This window comes from Pezoporus flaviventris, unplaced genomic scaffold, assembly GCF_033815535.1.
Source record: "Pezoporus flaviventris isolate CSIRO_AGI_PZ_B2104156 unplaced genomic scaffold, CSIRO_AGI_Pfla_v1 ptg000141l, whole genome shotgun sequence".
Lineage (NCBI taxonomy): Eukaryota > Metazoa > Chordata > Aves > Psittaciformes > Psittacidae > Pezoporus > Pezoporus flaviventris.
The window spans coordinates 354,299-367,283 of NW_026892689.1; the positions used below are offsets into that span (position 1 = coordinate 354,299).

Sequence of the window (12,985 nt, forward strand, 5' to 3'; positions counted from 1 at the left end):
GCCTTTTTTTCCTGCCTCCTTTTCTCTCTCTGGCTGCAGTGTGACACCGGTGAGTAGAAAACTGATCAGTTGTAGGTTTCTCTGCTACTGAAATCAGCTCAGAATCCACTGCAAAGCCTGTATAAGCTTTGTGTATTTACTTCACTTTATCATAAATGAAAAGACTGTATTTTGCCCGTGATCTGAAAACTTGTTCTGATTTTAATTTTCTCTCTTTTCTTTTTTTTTAATTTTACTATATTTATCATTCTTATATTTGGCATCTGTAGCTATTTTTGCCCTGCAGTGAGTTCTCAGTAATGAACTGGGAACAAAAAAAAAAAATCTCATAACAGTTGTACTTTTCATTAGCTTATTAACATTGTCCTCACTTATGTATCCACAAAGCCACATTAAACTCTTCATTAATTTATTTTTAATTACCTGCTAATAGCGCAAATAACTAATCAATCTCTTCTGCACGGACAGTGTTCTCTGCATAAGAAATTGCCCAGGTTTGTAGAAGACAAGAGACTAACCAAGTAGGAAAACTCAAAAAGCCTTCAAGCAGCGTTTTTACCTCTCTTCTGTGTATATTTGCATTGATCATTTTATTTATCCTCAGATTTGTTAATTAATTTTGGGCTAGTAATCCCGTTTCACCTGGAGGTGTAGATTTTACTGAAGTTAAACTGCTTTGCTTGAATTTGTAATTCCTGGATCAGCCATTTGTTCAAAGAAGAGTTCTTTCACACAATTCTGTATTGTTTTTTTTTTCTCTGAATAATGAATGTGGATTTTTCACTTGAGAGTTTACAATGTACAATGACAATTTTTATGCGTGGTGGTGGAGCTTGCAGGCAAAAAAAATGCAGTAGTAGCTGAAAAACGCATTTCATATTGCTTGTTCCCAATTTGTTGTAATGACTGTTGTATATCTACAATTAAGCAAGGATTTCAGAATGAAAGAGCTTGTTGTCAGGGCTAAGGTATGCTCGTGTGGCTCGCGGTTATTTCTGTTGACATACCCATGGATTTCAAAGTATTTGCAGTGCGAACTGCTGCAAGGATAGCAGTGTTTAAGGTTTCTAAAGGCTCTTGCTGCTGCTGCTGACTGCTGTAAATCCCAGCTGCTGTGCTGCGCTGGGCTGGCTCTCCTTGCAGCTCACAGAGCAAAAGCGCCAGGTAGGGGATTTAAAGCAACATCCTTCGGAAAACTTCAGCCCAGAAAGCCTCACAGAGAGCAAGCATGACCACTACAGCCCTCAGAAAGCATTTCGATTACATGGAAGGATGCTTCATGTGCTTAAGTTCTGTTCTCTGCCACAGCTTGCAAAAATAGATGGGTACATGTTTTTTGCTAACCTTTCACGCTTTTGTCTTTGGTACTCGCTGGTGTAGATGACTTCTCTCTTCTGTGTGTGCTTCTCCCTTTGTAGCAATATTAAAGACATCCACTCTGTGCTTGAAGTGACAGTTTATGATGAAGACCGCGATCGCAGTGCTGACTTTCTAGGCAAAGTTGCTATACCACTGCTGTCTGTAAGTTCCATTCACCTGACATACCACTCTGAATTTTTCCTGCTGAAGGGAGGGGGGGGGGAAGGAATTATTAAAAAAAAAAAAAAAAAAATTGCAGCTTTGTGTCTGTCATTTCTCAACCAAGGTCTGTAATAAGAACACTAAAATTTTAACATACTCAATTCACGGCCATGTTGAATCCCATGATAGTTAATTTTTCCTGACAGACTCTGTGCTGGTAATGAACAGGTACTTGTCAGACTTGCCACAGTTGTTTTGGGTTCTCTGTCAGTTTCAGCAGCTGAGGGTCAGGGGTCGCCGGGGGGGTGTATTCAGCAGAGACCGCGAGACAGACGGCTGTCATGTCCTTTTCCTGCAGATTCAAAATGGTGAACAGAAAGCCTACGTCTTGAAAAACAAGCAGCTGACAGGGCCAACAAAGGGGGTCATCTATCTTGAAATAGATGTGATTTTTAATGCTGTAAGTCTTAACTTTGGCTTTTTTGTACTGCTAAAGAGTTCAGTTTCATGAAAGCTTTTGTTCCTGATTTGTAGAGAATTTCTGTCATTCCTCATTTTCTCTAAACCTTGATGTATACTACAGAATACTCTTCTGCCACTGCCTGGCACACCCACTCTTTTTGTTGCTGCTGCTGCCACTGCTTTTGCTGTGAGCGTATGGAACAGCAGTCCATGCCTCTGTGCACTTACGTGTCGCTTACAGGCTTGGCAGCCATGACTTTGAAACTTGGTGGGTTTTGCAAATTGAAGCATGTGTTACTAGTAAGGAGTGAGTGAGCTTGAAATACTGACACACATTTTAATGTGTAGGTGAAAGCCAGCATACGAACCTTAATGCCCAAAGAAGTGAAGTACATTGAAGAGGAAAACAGACTGTCTAAACAGGTAAAGAGTAAGGAAACAGTAATCCTTTCTGAAAGCCTTAATATCAAGTGTGCACATCCACATATCTGGTATCATACTGCTGAGGGTAAAGAATAACATTTTCATTACCTGTTTACAAAAGAATATGATAGGCTGGAAAAGGCAGAAACAAAATACATGGGTTTATTGTGTCTCCTCTATAAATTGCAGCTTAATTTCCATGAAATACCTGAATAAGAACACAGTTGAAACCATCAGGTTCCACACATATCAGATTATAGCACAGGTGCATGTAAACTAAGTCTTGCATAAATTTTTGCTGTTAACCTTGACCCGAAAGATCTTCATTTGTTGCAGGGTAGAGAGCCTTTCAACATTCTTTTAGCCAAATTTTAAATAAGTTAGTTGAGTAAGGTTTGAATCAGTGGTGAAAGCAGACGAAAAGTCTTTATTACTTCGAAGAGTCCTGTGGGTAGGAAATCACAGAATGGGGAGAAATCACGCCTGCACTTTTTTTTTTTTTTCCCCTTTTGCTACACACAGTTCTAATGTTTTGGTAACATATATTTAACACATCTTTTTCTCTACTTGAACTACTTTTGATTAAGGTTTATAGGTTCCACAAATGATGCATTTTATATGGAGAAAACTGAGCTTTTCTCTGGGCTTTGGGAGTGAGATTCTTGTTTGTACTGAAAAAGGCAAAGGTCTCAGAACTGGTTTTTATTTTGCTGAAAGCTAGTAGACTTAAGTGTAATTTTAATTATCTGCTGGATTAATTTTATGTCATTTATGTATTTTATTTATTTTTATTATACATTTCATTAAAAAAGATTTCAAGAGGCACAATATTTCTTTCTTTAGTGTTGTGAGTAATGCAGTTACTAAAGCTGCATTTTGTACTGTTGTTCCAGCAAAGAAGCAGCAAGGCCTTTTATTCAAGATTCATTCTTCTCCCCATTTTCATAACAGAAAATGGCATTGTGATTTTTGTGGATGGCAGGAAGAATAAGCTTTAAATACCTACTTCCATTTGATTGGGATTTTTTGATTAACTTGAATGGGATACCCCACTACAATACCACTTTGGGTGAGGCTAAAAAAAAAAAAAGGAAACTTTTTGTATAACTGATGTGGTTGTATTTTAAAGTATCCACATTTTACAAGGGTGAGCATGTCTTGCTTAACTAGCATTTTCTGTGATATCCATTACACAAATCATTCCCTGGTTTGTTCACTTTTCTTTGTGGTCAAGTGTAATGCAGCTTTAGAGGATTTAAGGGTATCTTCCTGATTTAAAACCTGCCACTGTTGTCTCATCTGTATAGATTGAATGTATGTGAGTAAAGTTACTTTGATAGATACTTACAACCATGTGGCCAAAATTTTCATCACAGCAGACAAATTTGATAAAAATGAAGGAAAAATGAATGTAAAAGGTGCATGTGATCTTAATTAGATTAGAGCAGTAATTATATTTGGTTTCAACTTAGTGTTCTGCAGCATCTTTTTATTCAAAAAGGCTAACATTTGCTAGAATACCTGAGAATGGGAAAGTCTTGCCTGCACAGTAAAATCTTAATATCAAAATAATTCATGAAGTTTTTTATGTGGCTTTTTGAAACTAAACAGCAACTTGTCAGAATTTAATTCAACAAATATAAATTGACACAACTAACAAATTCTCTCTTTTAAAAGACTCTCAGATTTTAAACTATCCTTCTCAGTTTGTGAGCTTGAGAGTTTAGTGTTTTTTCTCATTCTTCACCCAAACTAAGGATGACAATATTATAAGTGTCAGCCTCTTTTGAAGCTTTTGGGTTTTGAAACATTTTTGTTACTTCATCTTTTCAATAGCTGCTGTTAAGAAACTTTATCCGGATGAAGCGTTGCATCATTGTGCTCATAAATGCTGCCTACTACATTAGCAGCTGCTTTGACTGGGATTCTCCCTCAAGAAGTCTCGCTGCTTTTTTGGTATGATCTTCTTTACATTATTGTTAATGACCCTGGTGTATTTGTGTTATAGACTGGGAAATAATACAGTGTTGACATGATGGGGTGTTATTTATTTGTTTTAAACTTTGCATTATGAAGATACCTTAAGTCATGTTTATTCACTTTTTTTTTCAATTTTTAAGTTTAAAATGTCACACAAACAAGATAGAAAGTTGGATTTTTTAAAGATTTATAATTGTACTAATAAGAGTGATAGAATTCAGAATACAGTACATGAACTATGGATGACATTCTTGAGCTTCTCACATTACCTCCATTAAATTTTGTGTGGCCCCATTGTATGTCACGTATTTACTCTTAAGATTTGTTTTGTGTATTTCATGGATTCTTTTACATATCAGGAATGTAAACTTAGTGTTATTTTACCCTTCACATATCAATATATGTTACGCGTGTAACTTTTTTAGAAGTACAAAACTCTGGACCCAAACAGTCACTTCCTGTCTAAGATTTAGTGTTCTTGGTTAAAAAACAACAGCAAACAAAAACCAAACAGCAAAACAAAACAAAAATACCACCCCAAAATAAAACAAAACCAACTTTAAAATCATTAATGCAAACAAATTAGTATCTTGTAGTCATCAAGCTCTGATCATAGTTGTTTCCAGTGAATTCATTTCTAGTGATTTAAATGAAATTATTTCTCCATAATCATTAGCTTCACTAATATTAACCTTTATTTTTCTGTTAAATTTAGAAAATTCCAAGCATCCTTGTAGGTTAACGCCTGTTTCCTAAATGAATATATTTTAACTTTCAAAATTGTATGAGCTACAAACAAGACCGAAATCTCTGTTTCTTTATTTGGTTTTGTGGTTGTTTGTTTGTTTATTTTTCTCTTTGTTTTTGCCAACAGTAAACATGTATGCTTGGGCACAGTTTCTGGAATATCTAAATTTATTAAGTTGACTTAATGCTGACATTATGAGCCTCTTCACCATGAATATGAACATGGGTTTGGTGTTGCTTTGAATAATATAAAGGGAATCTGGTGACAGTGCTCCTAGGTTGGGTGCCTGAAGCTCAGATACCTCAATTCTGGAGAAAGCAATCCAGGCAGTGGAACTGGCTGTGATGGACAGTAAAATGGCGTACTTTGGTGTGTCACTAAATTTATCTGGTTTGCAGGAAGTTTCTTTTAGCAGGACTCCATTTGTACTGCAGGACTTGTTAAAATCTGCTGTAGCCTGTCATCATCACCATAGAATGGTTTGGGCTGGAAGGAACTATAGAGATCTTCTAGTTCAAGCCCCCTGCCGTGGGCAGGGACACCTTCCACTAGACCAGATTGCTCAAAGCACCATCCAACCTGTGAAAGGATGGCAGCCCACTCCCAGTCCTTGGTTGCAATGTTCATCAGGAGTAGAGGAGATAAGTCTGCTGTTGAAGCACTCAGGGATTTTATACTTTTACTAATGTCTGTAGTAACTACAATATGTGCAAAATCTAAAGAACTTGCTACTGTTTACTTTAGAAAAATGATAATTTCAGTTTAAAGTGATCAAAATTTCATAGGAAAATGCTGGTGTCTACTTAAAATTTAAATGTTCATGTTGCTATTACTGCTCCTGTTAGTGAGTATGAATCTGGCTAAGTCTGATTTTAATATGGGTATGGAAAACCCACTTCTTCCTTGTAGAAGAAAGGGAAATAGAAAGACATCTTATTCTATGAGGCTAGTGAAATTATTTCTTTCTCATGGTGCAGTCCTGTGGCCATAGAAAAAGTTGTGTTGCTGTGAAGCTGTAATTGTTTCCAATCATAACAGAAATTCAGTGTCATAATAAGTAGCTGGAAATATGTAAAACACAGAATTTGAGCAGGGAGAGCTGTAGTTAGCGTATTGCGGTAGAAACTAGTTCCTGGTTTTATTTTTATATACATATTTACAATTTAAAAATATATATATATATTAAAAGCCTGCTCTTCTTAGTTTCCTTTTAGGATTTGTTTTGCTATGTGGTGATTGTGGCAGTTACAGATATATTATATCTACATCAGTGCTGAGACTTGACAGATGTGTTCCTGCTCTGCATCCAAAGTGCATCCTGTGCTTTTCAACCTTGTGTTATTCTCCCCAAAGATCAAAACATCCCTCTGTGGGGCAAAAAATGGATAAGATATTTCTAGGCAAGTCAAATCTGTGTGAACTTCTATCATGATCATGGAATTCCAAGCTTTGGAATTTAGATGGTTTCTGAAGTTTCAAAGCTACCGTAGGCCCTTAAAAAATCTTGAGAGTGGTCCACTTGCATGTGTGATGCTGAATTATGCTTACATTAAGGTTACACTTCAATTTAATAGAGTCTGTTAAAAAACCTCTACCTGTATGTATCATTTTCATCTCTTCACTACTATACCGATTGTATCTTCTCTTAAAGTTATTTCCCAGAGGTTAGAAAATATCACAGTGAAATAACAGTGCCAGAAAGCAGATGAGAAATAGGCTGTTTTGGAGCATTCCAACTCTGCATTCAGATGAATAAATAATGTACAAGAAGTAAACTTTTAAACTAACCATTTTTTCTTTCCTATTGGATTTGAAGACATACCTTGATGGATAACATTCCGATACAGATTTACAGCCATATCACATAAATTACATGTGTGAGGGTTGATTTTTCAGATCTCCCACTGTCCCAAGTTCCTGCCATTACAATTACAGGTACCCTTGTCTTGTATCTCTCCTCAGGTCTTTACTTTCTGATGGGGCTACTGATACAGCAGGCCACAGGGGTGGAAATTCTGGCAGACTAGAAATATAGTTGTTAATAATAAGAAAGATCTGGAAAGGCGGACTCATCTTCGAAACCCACATAAAGCCTCCATTAATATGGTGACTCTATAACATGCTGCAGTTACCTGCTTTATGCTCTTTGCACTCTGAGGTGTTCACTGCAGCTCTTTTTAATGTCATTCTCCTTGGAGAGTCACAGTGTTGGTCATCAAGACTATATGTGTTCATTGAAGGGGCTTGCTGATTGTTTATACTCCAGAGCTCAGCTGTCTCAAACCATTATGTTATTTGGGACAATGGTTCTTTCTCAAATCTCTTCAAATGAACTGGCTCAATGACTAGTTTTGCACCTGATGTACCTAGAAGTACAGAAACCTAGAAGTTACATTTTTAGTGTTCCAGATGATGCACTTCCTCAACTACAGAATGTTTTACCTGTTTCTGTTAAACTCCACTGGGGATTTTGTCTGAATGACTTAGGGTTTTCACTCCACTTTTTTTTTGTGCCTCAGTAATTCAGAGCAAAACAATAATTCCTACCCAGAAATACTTTTTGTGTTCTTATGCCAATCTAACTGTGACATATTATTTGTTATTTTTCTGATATTCAAATATATTTGTAAATAGCTCATGAAACATAGATTGCTCTGGCTAGAATATGTCTTTGGATTTGAACCATCAAAAGGTTTTATATTCTCCACAGTTTATTCATATATATTTCCTCTTAAATGTCTATAGCAACAATGTTAAAATAGTGTTTGAGTTCCAGAACAGTTTTATTATATTACATATAGCCCTGTTATGTCTAGTGGCTGATAAGAATATTTTATGTGCCTGTGTTAATGCTTCTTAAGAAAGTAAATGCAATGGAAAATAATGGTATAAGTAGAGAGAGCCTTCACTGTAAATTTGTATGATTGATTTTCTGTATTTAAACAGACCTTTGGATAATTTAGCAGTTAATTTTTATATATTTTTAAATCAGTAATTAATATGGTATGTGTCAGGCTGAAGAACTTTATTACAGTATGGAAAAAGGGATGTTTTTTCTTTAGATTAATCTACTGTGGGCTCTCAAATGTCTCCTAAATTGGGCCTAATTTCCATCAGCTTCTTGACCAGACATTTGTGTTCTTGCAGATGTCAGTGGGTGCAATGTAGGGGGAAAAAAGTGTGCACACTTTTTTTCCAATACTGTCATTTCTCACTGTAATGAGCACAAAAATAATTGGACAACTGAGCTATCAGTAAAAGGACACACTTCAACTTGAGTCAATGAATTATTTTACGGGACAAACTTTAATCTTTAAATGTGATTGTAGATAATTTGTGCTACCATCTGTCCATTTGGAATTCTTTTAGCCTTTTCAGTCGTTACACAGTAAGTGCCGCTGTGTTTAACATTAACATTTGATATTTTACACATTTAATTTCTGTACTGCTGCATGGTCCTTGGGGAGCTTTGCTGTAGTGCTACATGAGAGAGAAAAAGTATTGATCAGTTAACATTTCAGCTACATTTATGTATGTCGCAAAATTAATGAAAATGCCAGACAAAAATGTCAGAGTGCACAAAAAGGTAGAATTTAAATTTGGTAGTTTAATGAAAAGTTTAATATGTGCATTATCAAAAATGTCCCCTTACCTTTAAAGTACAATTCATAACTGATTAACTAAAGGGAACAACATATTTTACTTAGAGGAACATTGAACATGAAATATGAGGGAATATATAATCTTCAAAGTATTTGGTATCCCAAAATGGTCTCACTAAAGCACTTTAATTACCTGCTTGAACATTTAACTGTTACTTATAAAATAAACTTGTTTCATTTCTCATTTAGAAGCAGAGTACCCTGGCCTGATCACATGCATGCTTTTCAATACATCCTCAAATTAGATCTTCCTGTGAACATATTCTCCTGTTTCTCTTCATATTCCTCAGAATCTTTTTATATGTGTGTATGCACACAGAAAATACTCTCCTTTCTCAGACTGAAATATTGCTAAAATTACCTGCCCTGCATCCAGGTCATTTGTCAGGTCTAACTTACCTTCACTTTGTCTTCTAATGTTACAGAATTGTGTGTGAAAATGACATAATAGCATATCTAGCAACAGTTGGTTCTCTTGCACATCCGCCATTTAGTTGTGGTGGTGTCATGATAATTAATTCAAACTAAGAAGGAAACAGGAGAAAAACAGGGCTGGCCCCTAGCAGGAAATAAGACAGTAAAGTAATTTGGTCAGTTTACTTAGCTTTTCCGTAGTAAGAAGGAAGGTGATCACTACTATGTATTTTAGAAGTAACTTTCACTCAAGGCTGAAGGGCAGATTATGTTTTGGGAGTGTGGGTGCCATCAGGAGTGGAAATGTGCTTGTGTTAGCTACTAGATATTTACCTTTTTTTCCACACTGTAGGAGAATCAGAATTTTGCAGATATATTTGAGAGTGCATGTATTTTGCCACTGTTGATAGCATTATTGAGGACATAAAGTAAACACCTTCAAATTGCTTTTTACTGAACCTGCTGTTCAGTGGACCATCATGTTGTCTTTGCCACCTGTTGTCTAGAATTTGAAATTGGAAGAAATGCTGGTGAGGTAGTTGCAAAAAATGTATTGCATTCTGAAAAAAACCTTTCCAGAAATTCCTGTTGCTGTCAAAACTGCCTGTTCTTGAAGGGGAGATTTTCAGAGGTAAAGTGTCATGGCAGTGGCAAGGCCAGATACAAGATTCATTTCTGATGCAGGTCGCACACATGTGCAAGAGTCTTTGAGCTTTTGTCATGTATCTTCACCAGCAAGAAAGAGAATGAAGTAGACCAGACTGCTGTGCTTTTTCTCGTTTTTGTTGGGGTTTTTTTCCGCAGAAGTAAAGCAGACAAAAAGTAATCTAAATCCTGTTTCCTCTTTCCTGATTTTCTATAGATCAGAAGAACTAATGTGAGACTACTGCAGAAATACAGTGGGATTTGAGCTCTCTGAAGCACTTAGCTATACTGTGGGCCAGGTTTTAGAAAGTGGTATAGGGAAGAAAAAAAAAGAGCGGATCCTGGTATATCTGACCATTGAAATCCTGAAAGCCATTAACCAGTCATAACTAAAGAACATACCAGCAGCAGCAGTGATTAAAAAAGCCTTCTGTACTTATCTTTAAAACTGAGGAATGATGCCAGTGTAGAATGATGCTTGGTGTCATCAGTCTATGTCTTGTGTTTGAAACATTGTGTGTTTGTAAATGGGGCACACAGAAAGACTGGGTAATATTTTTATATGTAAATTTTCTCTTTTTTTTTTTTATTTTTTATAAATCACTTCCATTTCTCTTCCTTCATGGAGTGAATGCAATACTTGCTAAACGAGTTTAATGGTGTGATTCATTGCCTAAGTGCAGGCTTGGTGCTTTTTTCAGTAACCTCGAGCATCCTGTGCGCTACCAGCTGCTGTTCCAGGGAGGTATGTGTCTGTCTTAGGTTCTGTGTCACTTCAACCATCACCATCCAGGTAACTGGGGTACCCACCCTGTGGTGTCTAAAGCAACACCAGCTCTACCTTCAGGCACTTTAATTGCTCCCTTGGGTGTTTATTTTACCTTTATATCTATTTTTAGGTACTTACCTGTATTCCATTCTAAATTCTTCATGATCTTAAAGTGTTCCATCTCAAAACTAGCTGTGCAGTGTGGGGAAATACCTTCCTTGTTTTATGATTTCTCAAACAGGAAATACACAGCAGCCTACAGCATCAGTGTCCCAAGTCTTGGACTTTTCCCTTCACTACTAGGCCATTCTTCCCATCTGTTTTCCTCTTCTCCCTTCTTAGAAAACTGAAACTTTGCACTGAAAGTTTTTGATTATCAGAGCTTAGATTTCCTTTTAGGGCAGTGAAGTGACTTGAACTCCAGGCAGCCAATTCACATGAGTTGCAGTCTTGCTCTGAAGTACGTTTCCCATAATGCAAATTGTGCAAGACAATTCCCAGCTGCCTGGTGTCACTGGAAATGTTGCAGGATGGTTGCATTGAACCCAGCATGGTTACATATCCAGAAAGGGATTGCACTGCATCAAGTATACTTACTTGACTTTCCTCTTGAGTGCACAAAACTCTTCAGGATATAAAATATTCAAGATAGCACTGATATTAAATTTGGATAATTATTTAGTAACGCTGTTCTAAGAAGGAAGTAGTTGTGTATCCCTTCATCCTTGTGTTCCCTGAGTTGCACTTTAACAGTCGTTGTAGGAAATTTTGGCCTTTTAGACTTTAATTACTTTAATACACATAGGTGGATTATAAAGTACCTTACTATTTCATCTTTTATTTGTGAGTGACACAAAAATGGACACATTATAAAATCATGTCACAAAGAGTGTTTTACTTCCTTTTTATTTCTGCCGTGGTAGGTATTATAATGGTTTCCTTCGAAGTGAAAGAAGTATGGGACACACAGATTTTACTGGGCCATTCAATAGGTAATGCAATGTTTTGCAAAAAGGGTGTCTAGTAAAGAAAGAAGCAATAAGATATGTTGCATACTAGTGAGGAAAAGCCCAAGTAAGGAAAATCAAGCAAAGAAGCAGAAAGGACAGCCTGTTCAGAAATGAAGATAATGGTTTCTTTCTAATGTTCTTAAGAAATCTTCAGTGTACTCATCCCTATAGAGTAGTCACGTCTTTAATAGGTGTGTAGATGGTATGTGATACTATAATCATCTGTGCCTGTGTGGAAGAAGTAATTTTCAATAGCTGAATTTTACTGGCATGAAAACACAGTAATTTTGTAATATTTCAAATATTTGTCCTAAAAATATTTGTCCTGCTGATATTGTTTGACATGCAATTTTATAATGTCAGTTTTGATTGCAGAATCTGAAATCCAGAGCATTGATATAAAAAAAAAAGGCTTAAAGCATACTTAGTTTCCACTGGTGCCGCACATGCTATGTGACTGACAGCAACTGATTTTATAGGTGTTATAAGTAAAGCCTTCTAAGTAAAGAAAAACACCCTTAAGAAGCTGTTTCTAAAGTGACATGGAAAATTTTGTCCCTTTTCTGTAAAAAGGACTGTCTGCCACGTACAGTTTTATCCTGCATTTTTAGCCAAAGAAAGATGTATCATGCTTCCCATTCCAAAATTGTCTGGCTTGGACCAGAGAATGTTTGAAAGCTTGCTTACTGCTTGGGAATCACTGGCAGGTAGGAATGCTGCTTATGATGGTGTCCAGAACCAGCAGAACTGGCAGGGAGAATGAATGATCAGTCTGTTCCCCATCAGAACAGCAGGAAATTGAAGTGGAAATTGACTGTGTCATTCTTCTGCCTCTTTCTTGTGGCCCCTCTGCTTTCCTCTTCAGCTTGAGGTGGACTTCCAGTGCAAGAAGCTTTGTTTTCTCCTGAGCTCCACTCAAATTCATGTAGGAAAGTCCTAGGAAGGAACTGGGCATTTACAGCTAAACTAGGAAAACTGCTTATTGACGCAGTTGGGGAAACTTGCTTGTGGCAGGATGTGAAAAATTCACATTGAGCAGATCACTGTCATGGGAGAATGCTTGCTTAAATTTCTTAATTAAAGGCCAACATAATGGCTTAAAAGTTGTGAAGAAAACCCTCACAGAGCCTTAGCCATGTAAAAGTTGGGTGTTTCCAATGGCCTGTCTTGCACACTAACTTTTTATACAGGTGATAGCAATACAAAGAGGAACAAAAACTGCCTTGAAGATCCTTTTTGTTAAGTATTAATGCAGGAAACAACGTTGTTTGGGTAGTCTTCTAATACATGAAACACTCAGAGTGTGGATGGAATGTTAAATTTTTACCAAGTGTCACTCTTTATTAGTTCA

The 12,985-nt window shown here is 36.6% G+C and overlaps 1 protein-coding gene across 1 annotated transcript in view; it reads left to right on the forward strand.

Moving 5' to 3' along the window:
* The window catches only part of MCTP1 (multiple C2 and transmembrane domain containing 1), a 259,309-nt gene that overhangs the window by 159,837 nt on the left and 86,487 nt on the right, over nucleotides 1-12,985 (forward strand). The window contains exons 12-15 of the mRNA XM_061479092.1: nucleotides 1,419-1,521; nucleotides 1,880-1,981; nucleotides 2,332-2,406; nucleotides 4,243-4,362. Coding sequence (XP_061335076.1) covers nucleotides 1,419-1,521; nucleotides 1,880-1,981; nucleotides 2,332-2,406; nucleotides 4,243-4,362 — 400 coding nt within the window. The remainder of the gene's footprint in view (nucleotides 1-1,418; nucleotides 1,522-1,879; nucleotides 1,982-2,331; nucleotides 2,407-4,242; nucleotides 4,363-12,985) is intronic.